At 33.4% G+C, this 14,709-nt stretch overlaps 2 protein-coding genes across 2 annotated transcripts; both read right to left on the reverse strand.

Moving 5' to 3' along the window:
* Window positions 1–497: 497 nt before the first annotated feature.
* On the reverse strand, window positions 498–3,689 carry LOC110904683 (tetraspanin-6). Its single transcript, XM_022150527.2, has 2 exons — window positions 3,105–3,689; window positions 498–937 (listed from the first exon to the last, which is right to left on the reverse strand). Exons 1-2 carry the CDS (start codon window positions 3,594–3,596, stop codon window positions 626–628), a joined length of 804 nt encoding a protein of 267 aa, XP_022006219.1. The 5' UTR covers window positions 3,597–3,689; the 3' UTR covers window positions 498–625.
* Window positions 3,690–6,824: 3,135 nt separating this feature from the next.
* LOC110904684 (serine carboxypeptidase-like 27) lies at window positions 6,825–9,928 on the reverse strand. Its single transcript, XM_022150528.2, has 9 exons — window positions 9,262–9,928; window positions 9,070–9,165; window positions 8,797–8,889; window positions 8,615–8,700; window positions 8,000–8,254; window positions 7,729–7,856; window positions 7,548–7,643; window positions 7,343–7,448; window positions 6,825–7,251 (listed from the first exon to the last, which is right to left on the reverse strand). Exons 1-9 carry the CDS (start codon window positions 9,620–9,622, stop codon window positions 7,096–7,098), a joined length of 1,377 nt encoding a protein of 458 aa, XP_022006220.1. The 5' UTR covers window positions 9,623–9,928; the 3' UTR covers window positions 6,825–7,095.
* Window positions 9,929–14,709: the final 4,781 nt, after the last annotated feature.

The following is a 14,709-nucleotide window of genomic DNA, read 5'->3' on the forward strand; positions in this document are numbered from 1 at the left end:
GATGTTAATCAATTTGATTAAAATTAGAGTTAATTACTGTTTTCGTTCCCGTGGTTTGTCAAAAATCACTATTTCAGTCCATTAGTTTAAAAATTGCGATTTCAATCCCTGTGGTTTCACTTTCGTAACCATTTTAGTCCCTGTGGTTTCACTTTCGTAACCATTTCAATCCATTTATTCTGTTAGTACAGGGACTGAAATGGTTACGAGGTGGATTGAAATGGTTGCGAAAGTGAAACCACAGTGACTGAAATCGCAATTTTTAAACTACTGGACTGAATAGTGATTTTTGACAAACCACAGGGACAAAAATAGTAATTAACTCTTAAAATTATAACACAAATGATATGAATATTGATACTTTTAAAAATATTTAGTAAAATAAAGCCAAAGCAAAGCAGAAAAGCTTCTGGCTCGGAGGATTCTGGAATCAGGTATATGAATACTAGGTTTTATGATTTTTTTAGATAAAAATATAAAATCATAATACTCCCTTGTTCAATTACTAATCATGCACTCGCTAAAACTTTCAAGTTATATCATTTTGGATACATTTCATTATACACATGTAGATTTCACTATAATTCTACCATCAAACAAAATCCGTGCTAAACTATCGTAACTATTAATAAAAATTCCATTTCGGTCTAGCTTTGTACATTCTAGCTTCATATGAGTTATAGCTATCAGCCCTCTTTGCATTTTGATATGCACAACAACCGACAAAATAAATTAAGATGAGAAGCAAGACCATGATGATGTTGAGAATTGAGAGCCTGTGCCAATCTCGTCTCACGTCCTCCAGCACCCCGGCCTTGCACGAGTCACAATCGTAGCACAACAAATTCGGATCGTTGTTCCACTTATAACAGTCGGAATCTTGTGTCATCATTGGCGCCTGGTAGTCACACGCGCTTGGCGGTTTGCAACAACCCGACTACATAAATTAACCAAAAGATGATTGATTATATAGGGGGCTGCTAGAATGAGAACCACCCCGAGTTGTAAGAACCGCGAGAACTACACCCCACGGAGCGCCGTTCGCCATGATTTTTTTTTACAAGTAGATGTGTATATTATAAACACAGCCGTAAAAAATCATGGCGAACGGCGCTCCGTGGGGTGTAGTTTTTTACACAAGTTTGGTGTTTTTTAATTTTTTTCTTTTTTCTTTTTTTTTTCACCAAACTTGTGGTGTAATAAACTACACCCCACGGAGCGCCGTTCACCATGATTTTTTACGGCTGTGTTTATAATATACACATCTACTTGTAAAAAAAAATCATGGCGAACGGCGCTCCGTGGGGTGTAGTTCTCGCGGTTCTTACAACTCGAGGTGGTTTTCATTCTAGCGGCATATATATATATATATATATATAGGATGAGGTTCATGAGTGAACAACATCCTTGTTTGTGAACTGAGTGAACCAATCTCAATCATTCATTTGATTAGATGATGCAAAGGTTAGGATTGTAATTCTACATTTAATCTTTTTTTCTAATTAATTTTCTTTAATGATTTGCATTTACTCACTCCTTTATTTTTGGAATGTTTTAGAAGATTTTTTATGATTCTTTAATGATTAGTATTTACTTTCTCCTTTATTTTCGGAATTTTTAGAAGATTTTTTATGATCCTCTATCAATCCAGTATATTCGTAATTTTTGTTATCATCCCCTTTTTTTTTGCTAACTTACGAGGATGAATTAGAAGATCTCCATTGATTATTTCAAAGATTATATTATATCTTCATCTAGTATATTCGAAGTTATTATCAATCATCCTATTTTTTTCTAATTACGAGGTTATTCATTTACAATACCATTATACATATGTGTATTCACATATAGCCCTGGTATAGATATGTGTACACACAGTGTATTTATAACTATTGTGAGTGATATACACAAGTGTATACACATACAGCCCTGCTATACATATGTGGATACACATACAACCCTACTATACGAATGTGTACACAGAGTTTATTTATAACTATTGTGACCGATATACACAAGTGTACAGCATCAAACATTGATCTAATACATATATGTATAGAGAATGTAATTAAATATTTTTAATCATGTTTTAGATGAAACAATATTTGATAATGTTTGTATTTTTTTTTAAATTATCAAATATTAAGTTAGGTAACTTGTGAGAAAAAAAGTATAGAAAATGTAATTAAATATTTTTTTAATTGGAAAGAGAAATCAAGAGAGAGAAAAAATCAGTTAATTAAATAAAGGGAGAAAAATACAATTATACCCTTGTATTTATTAAAATACATGTAAGTTACAAAAGAGAATTACAATCTTGCCACTAAAGAAAAAAATGTAGATCTACAAAATCAATGGTCAGGATAAGTTCATTTTGTTCACAAATACATCATTGTTCACTCATGAACCCTACCCTATATATATTATATATGTGTGTGTGGGGGGGGGGTTCATGCGAGAAATTTTAACGTTATTTTACTAATTTCGTGAAAATAACGTTAAAAAGCGTGGGATGGTTAATCATGCATCATGTGGTGGCGTTAATAGCCGAAAGACAAGGGGGTACATGCACCAATCGGCTTTTGTCCCAATTGCTAACTGTTGTGCCTTATGTCCAAGGCTTGATGCAAAACTATTACAAAGTCGGGGGTCTCACTGGAAGCAGCCTCTCTATTTCTACGGGGTAGAGGTAACGTTGTCTACATCTTACCCTCTTCAGACCCTACCTTAGCTTTGCTATTGGTGGGATATACTGAGTATGATGATGTTCATGCGAGAACCACCTTTATCGCGAGAACCAATGTGAACACAACCAAAATAAACCCACCCCACCATAACCCAAAAACCTAAACCCCCACCCCACCCCCCACAAAAAAAAAAAAAAAAAAAAAAAAAAAAAAAAAAAAACTAAACTCCCCTTCCAAGCTAAATGCTAAAAACTAAACTCTAAAACTAAATGCTAAAAAATGCTTTTTTTTAACAATTAAATCGCGACTTTTACAAAAACAAAATAAATAAAATAAAAATTGTGTGTTTTTTAAGCTTTATATATATATGTGTGTGTTTGTTTTGTTGGATAATTGACTTGTGAAAAAATATATTACCTGAATTGGAGACAAGTTTCTAGTCCAATAGTCAGCGGGAGTCCACATAACAATCTTACTACAAGTTTTTGATCCCAAAATGCAACTTTTAACGGTCATCCAATAATTAGGATTCTCAATCCTCTTCCTTAGCCAAGGTGAATAACTTTGCAAGTGATACTCCTTGTAAACCCTACCGGGTACATCCACACCACCACCGGGACCCACAACCACGAACCCAAAAACTGTCACGGCCAACAAGGCCGCGATCAAGAACAACATGACCGCTAAGTACATCCATAACGCCCACACCACGTGAAAACATGCCCCTATAAAACCAGCCAACGATACAAGCAAGATCACAAATCCCACGATCATAAGCGGCCGTTGGAGGAAGCTTTCACATGTGGCGGTGCTTTTCGCCATCCATAATCCGCCACCGATGATTGGAATTGAAACTAAGAGTGTCAATAGGTTCAAGAAACCTATCAAAGTGTTGCTAACTCTTGACATGTTTTCTTGTTAAATGATTTCTTATGAGCTCATGGTTTCTTTAGCTTTTAAATGGTCTTATTGTTCTAAAAAGCTATGTGGATTCAAATTTATGTATATCTGGCTCGATTGCTTTTTTAGGCATTATGGGCATGGACGAACTTTAATATACAAAGCATGGAAATTGACTAAAATGCACTTCTTAGCCATTAAGTAACTTCAATTCAAAGTGAGAAATCACAATTTTACCCATATATTGTTGAACTTTACAAGGTTCTATTTGTAAATTGGTTTTTATATCTATGGAAATAAATATTACTTGAAAATAATGTTTTTAATACGAAAACTATTTGTTGTATTTAATTTAATTATTTTATAATATAAAAAATATATATTGTGTGAAAAGAAGCGAGTGGAATGTGACTTGAGCTTGAAGTCCAACACCTTAAGTTTAGGGTGAGGGGTAATTTGGTAAATGTGTACAAAGGTAGTATCTTTTGGATAGGGCCCATTTAGTATGGAACTTGAGGTCTTGAGTACATTTCTTTATTATTTTTGAGGCTCCACTAGCTTTGCTTTGTAAAAGGAAGTTAATATCACCATCAACCGATATCTTAAAATAACATATGTTAAAAATAATGTGGCCCTTTCATTCTTTGCTACCTACACAACCAATATCTAATAATAATAATGTGGCCCTTTCATTCTTTGCTACCTACAAAACCAATATCTAATAATACAAAAATAATATTCTACTCCATTCGACTCTTGGAGAAACAACTTTTAAAAAAAGATAAAGACTCAAAATGGATCAATGATTGTCATTTAGTATTAGATAACTAAGGCTTACGATGAAATTTCAATTGTTTGCGCTCATTATGTTCGTTTGTGTAGTGTAGCAACGTGGATTTTCAAGCAGTTCGTCTTTAATACTATAATATGTTTATAATCCGCGAACATGATATATGTGTTTAGTTCCTACACACTACGTATGTATTTAGAAAAAATTGTTCGCTACATATTGTATTATGAAGTCTCGTGAACATAAGTTTCCAGAACATTCAAAACCACATAATTTATTATTTATTATTAATAAACTATTTATAAGAGTACACTGATGATAATTACAAATGAAACTTAATCAAATTATATATTATAACTATAGTAGCAATAAAACAATAAACCCTAAGTAATATTTCTAAATAATAATTCTCCCACATGGGGAGGAAATTGGGCGCTAGACAGGAGTGAAAAACAATGAATATGTTGGTATAGATAAGAACATACAATCGTGAAAAAAGTAGCAAAAAACAACCATAGAAACATAAACGTAAGAAAACTCCAGAGCGTTAAACGGCAACGACGGATCTACACCCATAAAGGTAGCAGCAAGAGGCACGACCATAGGGCTAGGGTGTCAAAAGCTACGACTAGGACGACACGGCGACAACATGATAATAGAAGAATAAACAAAACCTAATCATCAATTTATAGAATGCGTCCCGAGATAAGACATATTGGAGAAACAAAGTTGTCACGTAAAGAAGGCGACCGGGAAAGAGGGTTGATAGCCAATCAATATGCGGAGGCACAAATGAGGAGATATAAGAAAAAGAACAAAAAAAAGGGAATAACTCTAAGGCTCAGACACCATATAAAATAACATAACTATATCAGGTATTGTGTATTATTGATCAACTATTTGTAGAACTATTTATAGAGGTATATTGAGGATAATTACGAAGTAAACATAATCAAATTAAATATTCTAACTAGCGTGATAATATAACACGAGAACCTCATAATATAATTAAAAAAAAAAAAAAAGCTTAAGATTCTAACTAATAAATGTTGAATGCTACCACTAGAAAACATGTGTAGCAAACTTTCTTTGCAGCGAAAAGAACATGTGAAACCAAAAAAAGACAAAAAGAAAATAAACAAGCGAATATGAATACAGTTCACACACATTAAGGACAACTGACATAATTTATGAATACATTAGATAAACACCAATAAAAGTATTAACGTGTTAATAATTGCACAAAATAAGTAGTTGTATATTATGTTTTGAAAGTCGACTACTCAACTTTTTCCTTTGAAAAGCCACCACATTTGATAGGTATTGTGTCATGGATTTTCAAGCCCATAGCTTTAAACCAAACAATATGTCACTTTTATTCTCATTCATCCATTCCTAAACATCAACACCAAACATACCCTACTCAATGGAATCAATCAAATCAATAATCGACCGTAGAGGTGCACAAACCGGGTTTTTGCCCAAACCTATTTGCAATGTTTTAAAAACTGGTTTTTAAGTCATACGGGGTTGGGCTCTGAAATGGTTCAACTGGTTGAACCAGGTTGTACAGTGTGGTTGAACCGGGTTACTAATTAACCCTAGTAATTCCATAAAATACAAATTCATCTCAAAATACACTCCAATATCAATTAGGATTTATGTAATTGATCATACCTTTATCTAAAAACAACTATTTTTTGTATAATATTAAACGTTTTAAAAGTATTTTATTATTTATAAATAATTTGTATTATACGAGGTAGTAGTAGTTTCAACAACAATGAGAAATATTGGAATAGAAGGCACTAGGTTAACTACCAGAAATATGGAAGGTCATAATACCTTAATATCGAAATTTTAGATAAAATAAAAGAATCAAATCTTAAGATAATGCAAACCGGTTCTACCGGATTTACCATCGGTACATAAAACATACCGTATTCGGGTTTTACCGCTCGTATCTGATATCCGTTTTAACCGGTATATAACCAGCCAGTTCATACCGGTATTTAAAACATTGCCTATTTGGGTTGGGCCTGGTTTAAGTCAAACATGGTCAAAACCGGTTTTAGTAAGAACAGGTTCGGGCTGGAACTGGTTTTTGAGGGAGAAATGACTGGTTCAGTTCCAGTTCCGGTTCGAGTCTAAAACCGGGTTTTAACAGGTTCAGTTTGGGTTTAACTAGTTTAAAATTTTAAGTTCTCAACCCGATTACAACCCATTGGTTCGGGTTGATTTCAAACCGGAGGTTTTTTCTTTTTTGCACCCAAAATTAACCATGAGTCCATAACTCACATAAAGCCCAAATTACAAGTAGGCCTAGACCCAAATTCCTTATAAGGCTTCGCTAAAACAAAACTCCATCATTAAGCCCAAGAATAAAATGCATCAAGAACCAACCTTCAAACCATATGACACCAAAACATTTATTCTCAACTATCAAATTATCATAACATAAAACTGTATATATATTCAATGAAATTACTTTAATATGGTTTAAAATTACTATATAAGGAATCTCACTAACGAATGTTTTCTTCGGTTCGCCACATCTAGTGTGACAAGAATATAACAATCATCAACTAACTTAAAACAAATTTATGATCACTTGGAAGCAAGAATGAAGGGGTCTCCTTATTTCTTTCTTCTTCTGCAACCCCATAAATAATGACTTTTTATACAGTTTTCGCTTATTATACAAACGGTAAACTGAACCTAGATGAAGCTTTGGCTTCCTTCCATTGCTTTGTTCTCCAAAAATGACCTGAAAAGTATAAACGCTTGTCGAGGGCGATGCAATGGCACTTCATGTCCCGCACCCGTTACTGTCACGAATGTCAACCCTTTATATATTTGGCTCCATCCCGCAACCTAACCGAAAAATCATTAAAATATTTAGAGAATTATTTATAAACATATATAAAACCTGTAAAAAAATAAATAAATAAATAAAGTTCATTACCTTCCCGTTATCATACCACGGATACCAATTGGCGATTGTTGAAAGATTTAATGCATCGATCGAGTATCTTGTTGCGGTGAGAGGAACAACTGAATCGGTATCACCACTGCACACATTATAATTGAAACCATTGTGTCAATTGTCGTGTTATGTCGACAAAATGTATTATACATTTATACTACAGGTGAAGTACAAGAAATTGTACCTGAATACCCATACCCGTAAACCAGCGGCTATGAGTTCCTTGTAGATAGGAAGCATTGACAGCGGAGAGTCTGTCCAATACCCGCCAACAATATCACTGTAATCAAGAAAATACGACGTCAAAATTAGATATTAAAGAGAGTGAAAAGGAGCTAAAGATTTTTAAAAATTTATAAACATACCTGCATGTTTTCCATGGATATGAAAGCTTAGTTATATTGGCATGAAAAGCCTTTTGAACTTCAGGAAGATTAAAGTACTGATTTGCGTAATTCTCCGTACAGGGATCATATGCCCCGCGCATCCATGGCTGTTCATAAAAAGAAAAATAAAGTTATTTTTGTGTCTTTTTTCCTAATCATGATTGATTCAAGGGGATATTAGTAATTTCACATTTGAATCCTTTGTTTTGTATGGTAAATTTATGAGGAAATTTTAGTATAATTAACTTACATAACGTCCTCTACGCTTTAGCGTTGAGGTGTAACCGCAGGGTTTTGTATATATGCTATAAGGATCGATACGTCCCTGTTCCATTTCAGCAGTACCTAGAGCCCTAATGCACTCAATGGGTGGATGCTCGGAGGAACTTCCCTCACAAGATTTTTGAAGAGATTTATAAGTAGAATCCGAAATTAAACCGTGGGTCCACCAGTACTCGAATGTGCCAACATAATCATTGTAATCATCAGTAACAGCATTTCCCACCTAAAAAGAATGATTCAAAGTTAGAAATTATGAAATGTGATATGATAACAAATTAACAATTAGCAAAGGATGTTGGCTGGCAATTGGGTACCTGTTAAGACACGATTATTGGACATGTTTGACTGAAAAATACACGTTTTGACTTTTTTAATTTTTAAAATAATTAAAATTACAATGTTAGGATCTATCATTTATTCATCTTTGTACATAAAACATAAAACTGTTTTATAAACATGAGTAGAAAGTAGTTAAATGAGTCGTAATCATGTTTGAAACTTATGTTGTGTGCGCTGTCAGAAACTTGTTAAACCTGTTAAGACACGATTTGCCAGCCTTAAATACTTCAGTTTAATACTATACCATGAAACCCTTGAAGTTAATAACTGGATTCTTTACGCCTTTGTTTCTTCGGTAAATAAGTTGAGACAGTTGCGGAACATAATGACCTAAATTAAGTTATTTAACAAGCATTAGAAAACATTTCGCAAGCCGAAATATTGTAAATATAACAAGATTAGTGGGTGCTACAAGATTATAATAACCTGCATAACTTTCTCCAGCAATGTAAAAATCTCTATGCTTGTACTGAGGAAATCTTTCAAACCAATTAACAAGAAATGCATATGAATCTTCAGCTGCAAATTCACAATACCCAGATTCCAAAATCACCCAAAAAGTCAAAATCAAGAAACTTTAAGCCAAAAGATCACAACTTTATGCAGTTCAATCAACTAAAAGTATTAATTAAACACAATAAAATATTTCTGAACAACTCAAAAAGGGGAAACTTTTTGCAGAGATCTTGTGGCTCATACCTGTTCTTGCATCACCAAAACTATACAGATCTGATGTAGTGTTTGTATATGAATAACCAACTCCTGCTGGTGATTCAAGAAACAGCAAATTTGCCACTACCAAGTTTAAAAAATTCAAGATCAATCACAATATAAACCACAATTAACATAAAAATTGGATTTTTTTTTATTTTTTTTTAGCAAATTACATACATTTATTCCAAGAATAAGGGTTTGTGAAAAGGGTCTTCCCATCAGAATTTATATGCAAAGGACCAATTTCTTCAGCAGCCCCATAAGCTACAGAAGAACAACCAGGACCACCATTGAGCCACAACAAAAGTGGCCTTGACTTTGGATCACGACTTGCAGGTGACTCAGTCAACCAATAAAATAAAGCTCTCCCAGATGTTTGATTCACAGTAACATAACCAGAATATTGTGCAAAATCAACATTTGCAGGCTGCCCAGGAAGCTGATCAATCTTATCTTTTTCTTGATCAGATAAAGATTTACAAGTTCCCACTACAACAAATGTAAAACAAACAGCAAATAACAAGAATGAATTAGCCATATGAATATAAAGACTGGATCTTGGAACAAAAAGATCGCAAAAGTCTTTATGGGTTATCTGCAGAATAAGATGAATAGACACATGTAAATTTTTTCTGCTTTTGTGGTGAAGATGACAAAGCACATTGAATGAAGAAAATATCAAACAAGAGTACGGGTAAAATTGAATGGAAAGATAAAGGGTTGTGGTTTCTGGTGAATTCAATAAATGATTGTGATTTATATATACTGAGATGAGATATGTAGGGAGTATAGAAGGAGGATATTATGAAGAATTGAAGAGAGACAGCGAGACACCAAAGAGTTGACGTCGACTTTCTTGATTGAATTCACAATTTTTTATTTTTTTTTTTGTTGATTAGTTGTAAATGTAAATATTATTCGGTTATTTGTAAATATATAAAATATTAATCGGTTATTATGAGATGTAGGATAATTATAAAATCGGTTACTATGAGATGTAGGATATTATAAAAAAAAAAAAAAAAACAAGTTAAACTATAACTCTGATTAAGATAATGATATTATCAAAAGTTTTATCTGTATAAAAGAATCTGAAAATATATTTTGTATAATCCTAATTCCTAAAACACCAGGATCATGATCATTTACAAAGTGCAAAATAAATAAATAAAAAGAGTAAACTGTTAAAATAGTCCCTGAGATTCGGTCACGTTTACCATTTTAGTACAAAACTCAAACCCTTTTGAAGTTGGTCCATGTGGTTTCAATTTTGTTGCTAGTTTCATCCAAAATTAAAATTTGATAAGATTTTTCAGTTAACATCCAGTTTTTTGTTTTTTTTCCTCCCTTGACATATTCTTTAACATTTGTCACTTTATAATAACTTCTTACCCTTCTTATTTTTAACCCCTTTGTACTTAGACACTTGTCACTTTATGATAACTAGGATTAAGATCCGCCCGCGTTGCGGCGCGTGTACATCGTAAACATCAAATGAATTGGTTCAAACGTTATATGATGCATTAACCATATGAAATCACACATTTCGACGTATCCAGTTGAACTTAATGTAACATGTATAAGCATTGTGCTTTGATCAAACGTAAAGTAAATCAAATTCATATCGAACAATCATAACGTATTATATGTGACTCAACTCATACATAGAAAACGTAGCGGGTAAGAAGGAAAATCTGCACATGTAATCGAAAGGGCTTAATTAGAGCATTCGAAAAAAAAGGAGAAAAATAAACTATAATTTGACTCCACTCGGTTCGAAACAAACTTTACGAAACATATATAAAATAAACACGGAAACTATTATATTTGACCCGAATCATTTCCCAAAAAAGTTTACGTCGAACGTATAACAACTTGAATTTATACCAAAACGTACATAAAAATATGCACGTAAAAATGGCTGCTTTAAACAAAAATGTATCGTATTTGACCTGACTCGTCTATAAAAAAAGTTTACGTCAGAATCTACAACAAATCATATTTATACATACCCGTACATAAAATATGCACGTAAAAAAACAGTTTTTTAAGTAAAGGAAGTATAGGGGTAAATCGAAACCAAATATTAGTAAAAAAATTAATTGGTTAAAAACGCTCGTAAAACAGTGCCAAGTAGCACCAATGCCACAACGGCATCGACTCTCAACATCGTAAAAATAAAATAGATAAAATGGGAAAATTACATTGAACGAAAAGCATATTTAAAATCGTTAAACCACGCACACACGTTACATTGTGTTAATGCGAAAAATTAACAAGAAATGTAAAACGTAGAAAATAATAATTTAGTCGATCTAGGAACCGCCTGTTGCGGCGAACTTGTCAAAAAGGGAAAAAATGGACACGTTGCGACGGGTCCGTCAAATATGAAAAAATAGAGCAAAAAACGTTGAACCTCACATGCACGCTACGACGTGTTAACTTGCAAAATTTAGAACGGTACATAAAACTTGCGAAAGATAAAAAGTATGGGTGACCAAGTTGTAAATAATAAAGTGTTGTGTTAAATTATAAAAGATAGAAAAGTTTGGGTTAAAAGTAAAACAATTAAAAGGGGGTTAAAATACAAAATATGAAAATGTTAGAGTTAAAAGTGAAAAATCAAAGTTTTTTTTTGAAAAACTCCCTAAACCCATGGTACAACCAACATATGCAAAAAGTTATTGCTTATTTATATATGGAATAGTTAATTACCCTTCTTATTTTTTAACCCCTTTGTACTATAACTCAACACTATAAGGCTAAATGATGTGGTCATGACTTTCATGACCACCATGACCTTCCACATAGGCACCATGCCACCCACATCTAATCCACCATCCAAAGCCACTACTATAAAGGTGTGGTCATTACCTAAACCACTACTCTTATATTATTTTAATTTATTTTTTAAAACGTCAAAATCTAAGAAAATGAAAAAAGTGGCCCATGGTAATCGTGGTTCAATCCACGCCAACCACCACGAATCATTGAATATGTGGTTTAACTTTCCATTCATGTTCTTATGTGACGAATTATGTTCAAACCATAATCCCCACACCCTACAGTAAGATTTTTTTTTCTTTTTTTTTCTTTAAATTTAACTTAAACACTTGCATCCCTTTCACTTTAACTATATACACTTGCACCCCCTACGCTTTAATCAAGTCTTTTCTTTCAGTGGTGAAGTTTGACCCGAATGACGGGGGGAGTGTAACAACCGTAAATTTATTTAGCTATTTCCATAAATAATCACAATTATTGAGTAATTGTATATAAACATTCACGCTAAAATACTGGTTTATTAAAAACTTTTTCAATTTAAAGTGATACAACATAATGTGGTTTAATTCGCCATTTTAGAATAACGATGAACAACATTGCGGAAGCTTCGTTTAACGTGTGTTCGGTTCTTGCTCGATGCTTGATCTTCATCCGGGACCTTTGACATTCACCTGTGATCAAAACCAACTTAAAAGTTAGTTTTGATAATTAGATAACTAGTACAACAAGGATGATTGGGTCGAATAATCGAATTAAACAAGGAAATCGAGAAATTCCAACATGGATATCTTGATCCCAAAAACAAGGATTTGAAACTGGCCTCCAACGTAACTTACGGTGGGCACCGTAAGTTACGGTGGCCCCTGGTATAGCATGCCCTTACCGTAGATCAGTAGGCAGCTGCCGTAATGCTTTCAGCTCCACTGTAACTTACGGTGGGCACCGTAAGTTATGGTGGCCCCTGCAACAGAACTCCCATTTTACCGTTTTTTGACACGAAAACTTTCGTATCTTTCAATCCGCTCGTCCGTTTGACCTACCGTTTCTTCCTACGTAATTGTAATTTGATTCTCCACCTTATGGAGTTAAAATCCAACATCCAGTTTAACAAAATTTCAGACTTTTAAGTCTTCGGCTTATTACCATTTTACCAAATTTTGACCCGTTCGATTATTTTATCAAACAAACATATTTATTTGATCCTTAAACTCATGAAATTCAAACTTTCCATATCTCCTATCATATTAATTTCAAATCACGGGATTCTTACATAATAAAAACCCGTTTACGCTCAAGTTCTTATTTTGACCCGTTTAGAGCGAATTATGTACATTTAAGCATCAAAACTCTCTCTTCTCTTCCTACGCTTCATATTCTCATTTTAAAATAGCCTCTTACATTCCACCACAACTATTTTTGTGGTGGATTCAACATAATGAACCGCTATCCTCATTTTTACCCTTAGGATAGTCATTTTACGTGATTGACCCGTTCATAGACATTTGACCCCCAAGGTTGATGCCTGCAACTCTTACATATGTCTAAGAGTTACACAATGATAATACTAGTATCTAAATGACTTCTAAGGGCCGTTTGCCCGATTTACCTATCGAGGGCATTTTCGTCAACTTATTTCCTCCTTTTACGACATAGGTCCTTTTGTTAAGGTATTTGTCCCTCATTGCATTTTTAACTATAAATTTATATATATATGTATACCTGGCTCGAGTCAACATATAGACCCGTTCTATACCTCACGTTAATTTAACCAATATTCCATGGTGTCGCAATTATCCAAATTGCTAATCGCTCTTGATAACCTACGACTTAACAATCACATTAGTTGATATTGTCAAATGGTGTTATCATCACCATTTGACCCGTTTGGACTATAAGACCAAAAATAAAAGCATGGTTTTAAATTTCCAAATTCGCCCATTTGCCCCGTTTACCATAAACCATGGTTTGTATCATTTACACTTGTTCCGACTTGTATCAATCGTGTCGGAACCCTTATTTTGGATATTACGTCATTCGCATTTATAATTTATAAAATAAACATGTGTCCTACAAAAAGGGTGTAAGTTTTACTTACCTCGTATCCAAGCTACACTTTTCTTTTCCTTTTTGATTCGTTTGACCCGCTTTCTCCCCAAGCTTCACCTAGCTTGTTAAGCGCCAACTATTATTCATCATTCACAAGGTGGTTAGTTTAGTCATGACTTAATATGATTTTTCCACCTTACACATTTCTATATCTAGTTATCATTCATCATATCATAGGTTGGTTTGACCTTTTTAAAAGTCAAATGCCCATTAGTATACTAAATGCATATTCGAGTTCATCAACTAGTTTTTGCATTCTTTAATTACCCGGTAGACGTTATCTTTAGGCCACCGTTTTAACCAAAGTTCTAACCACGTTTATCACATTTCAATCACTTTAATTAGTTCAAGTTATTATCAAGACTAATTTATGCATTCATTTCACAAGAACTAAGGGTTCTCATCTATAAGTGAGACCCGTTCATCATATCACTAGCATTCATCCCAACACCTTATATAATCAAGTTCTTCATATGAACTAATATACTACACGATTTCATACACCTATTTATATGAACGAAATTACCAATTTCATCATAACATACAAAAACCCACTTCAAGTCAAGCATAAGCTTTCACTCAAACTTATAATTTGTTCAAGTATCTAACTTCAACTATCAATTTTGATGATTTTTAGAACAAATATATCATCATCTTCACTACATAATCAAAACCCACTTGTCTAAAAGTGGTAAATCATCAAATTACTCGAATCATAGCATGTTATGTATGATT

Source organism: Helianthus annuus, chromosome 14 (genome assembly GCF_002127325.2).
Source record: "Helianthus annuus cultivar XRQ/B chromosome 14, HanXRQr2.0-SUNRISE, whole genome shotgun sequence".
Taxonomy (NCBI): Eukaryota; Viridiplantae; Streptophyta; class Magnoliopsida; order Asterales; family Asteraceae; genus Helianthus; species Helianthus annuus.

Bases quoted from the DNA above. Each gene is read 5' to 3' on its own strand.
- LOC110904684 (XM_022150528.2), bottom strand. From the start codon at position 9,622: ATGGCTAATTCATTCTTGTTATTTGCTGTTTGTTTTACATTTGTTGTA. The intron at 8,255-8,614 runs GTATAGTATTAA...CATTCTTTTTAG, and splicing joins TTAACTTCAAGGGTTTCATG to GTGGGAAATGCTGTTACTGA. The intron at 7,857-7,999 runs GTAAGTTAATTA...TTTTATGAACAG, and splicing joins TAAAGCGTAGAGGACGTTAT to CCATGGATGCGCGGGGCATA.
- LOC110904683 (XM_022150527.2), bottom strand. From the start codon at position 3,596: ATGTCAAGAGTTAGCAACACTTTGATAGGTTTCTTGAACCTATTGACA. The intron at 938-3,104 runs GTAATATATTTT...TAATTTATGTAG, and splicing joins GAAACTTGTCTCCAATTCAG to TCGGGTTGTTGCAAACCGCC.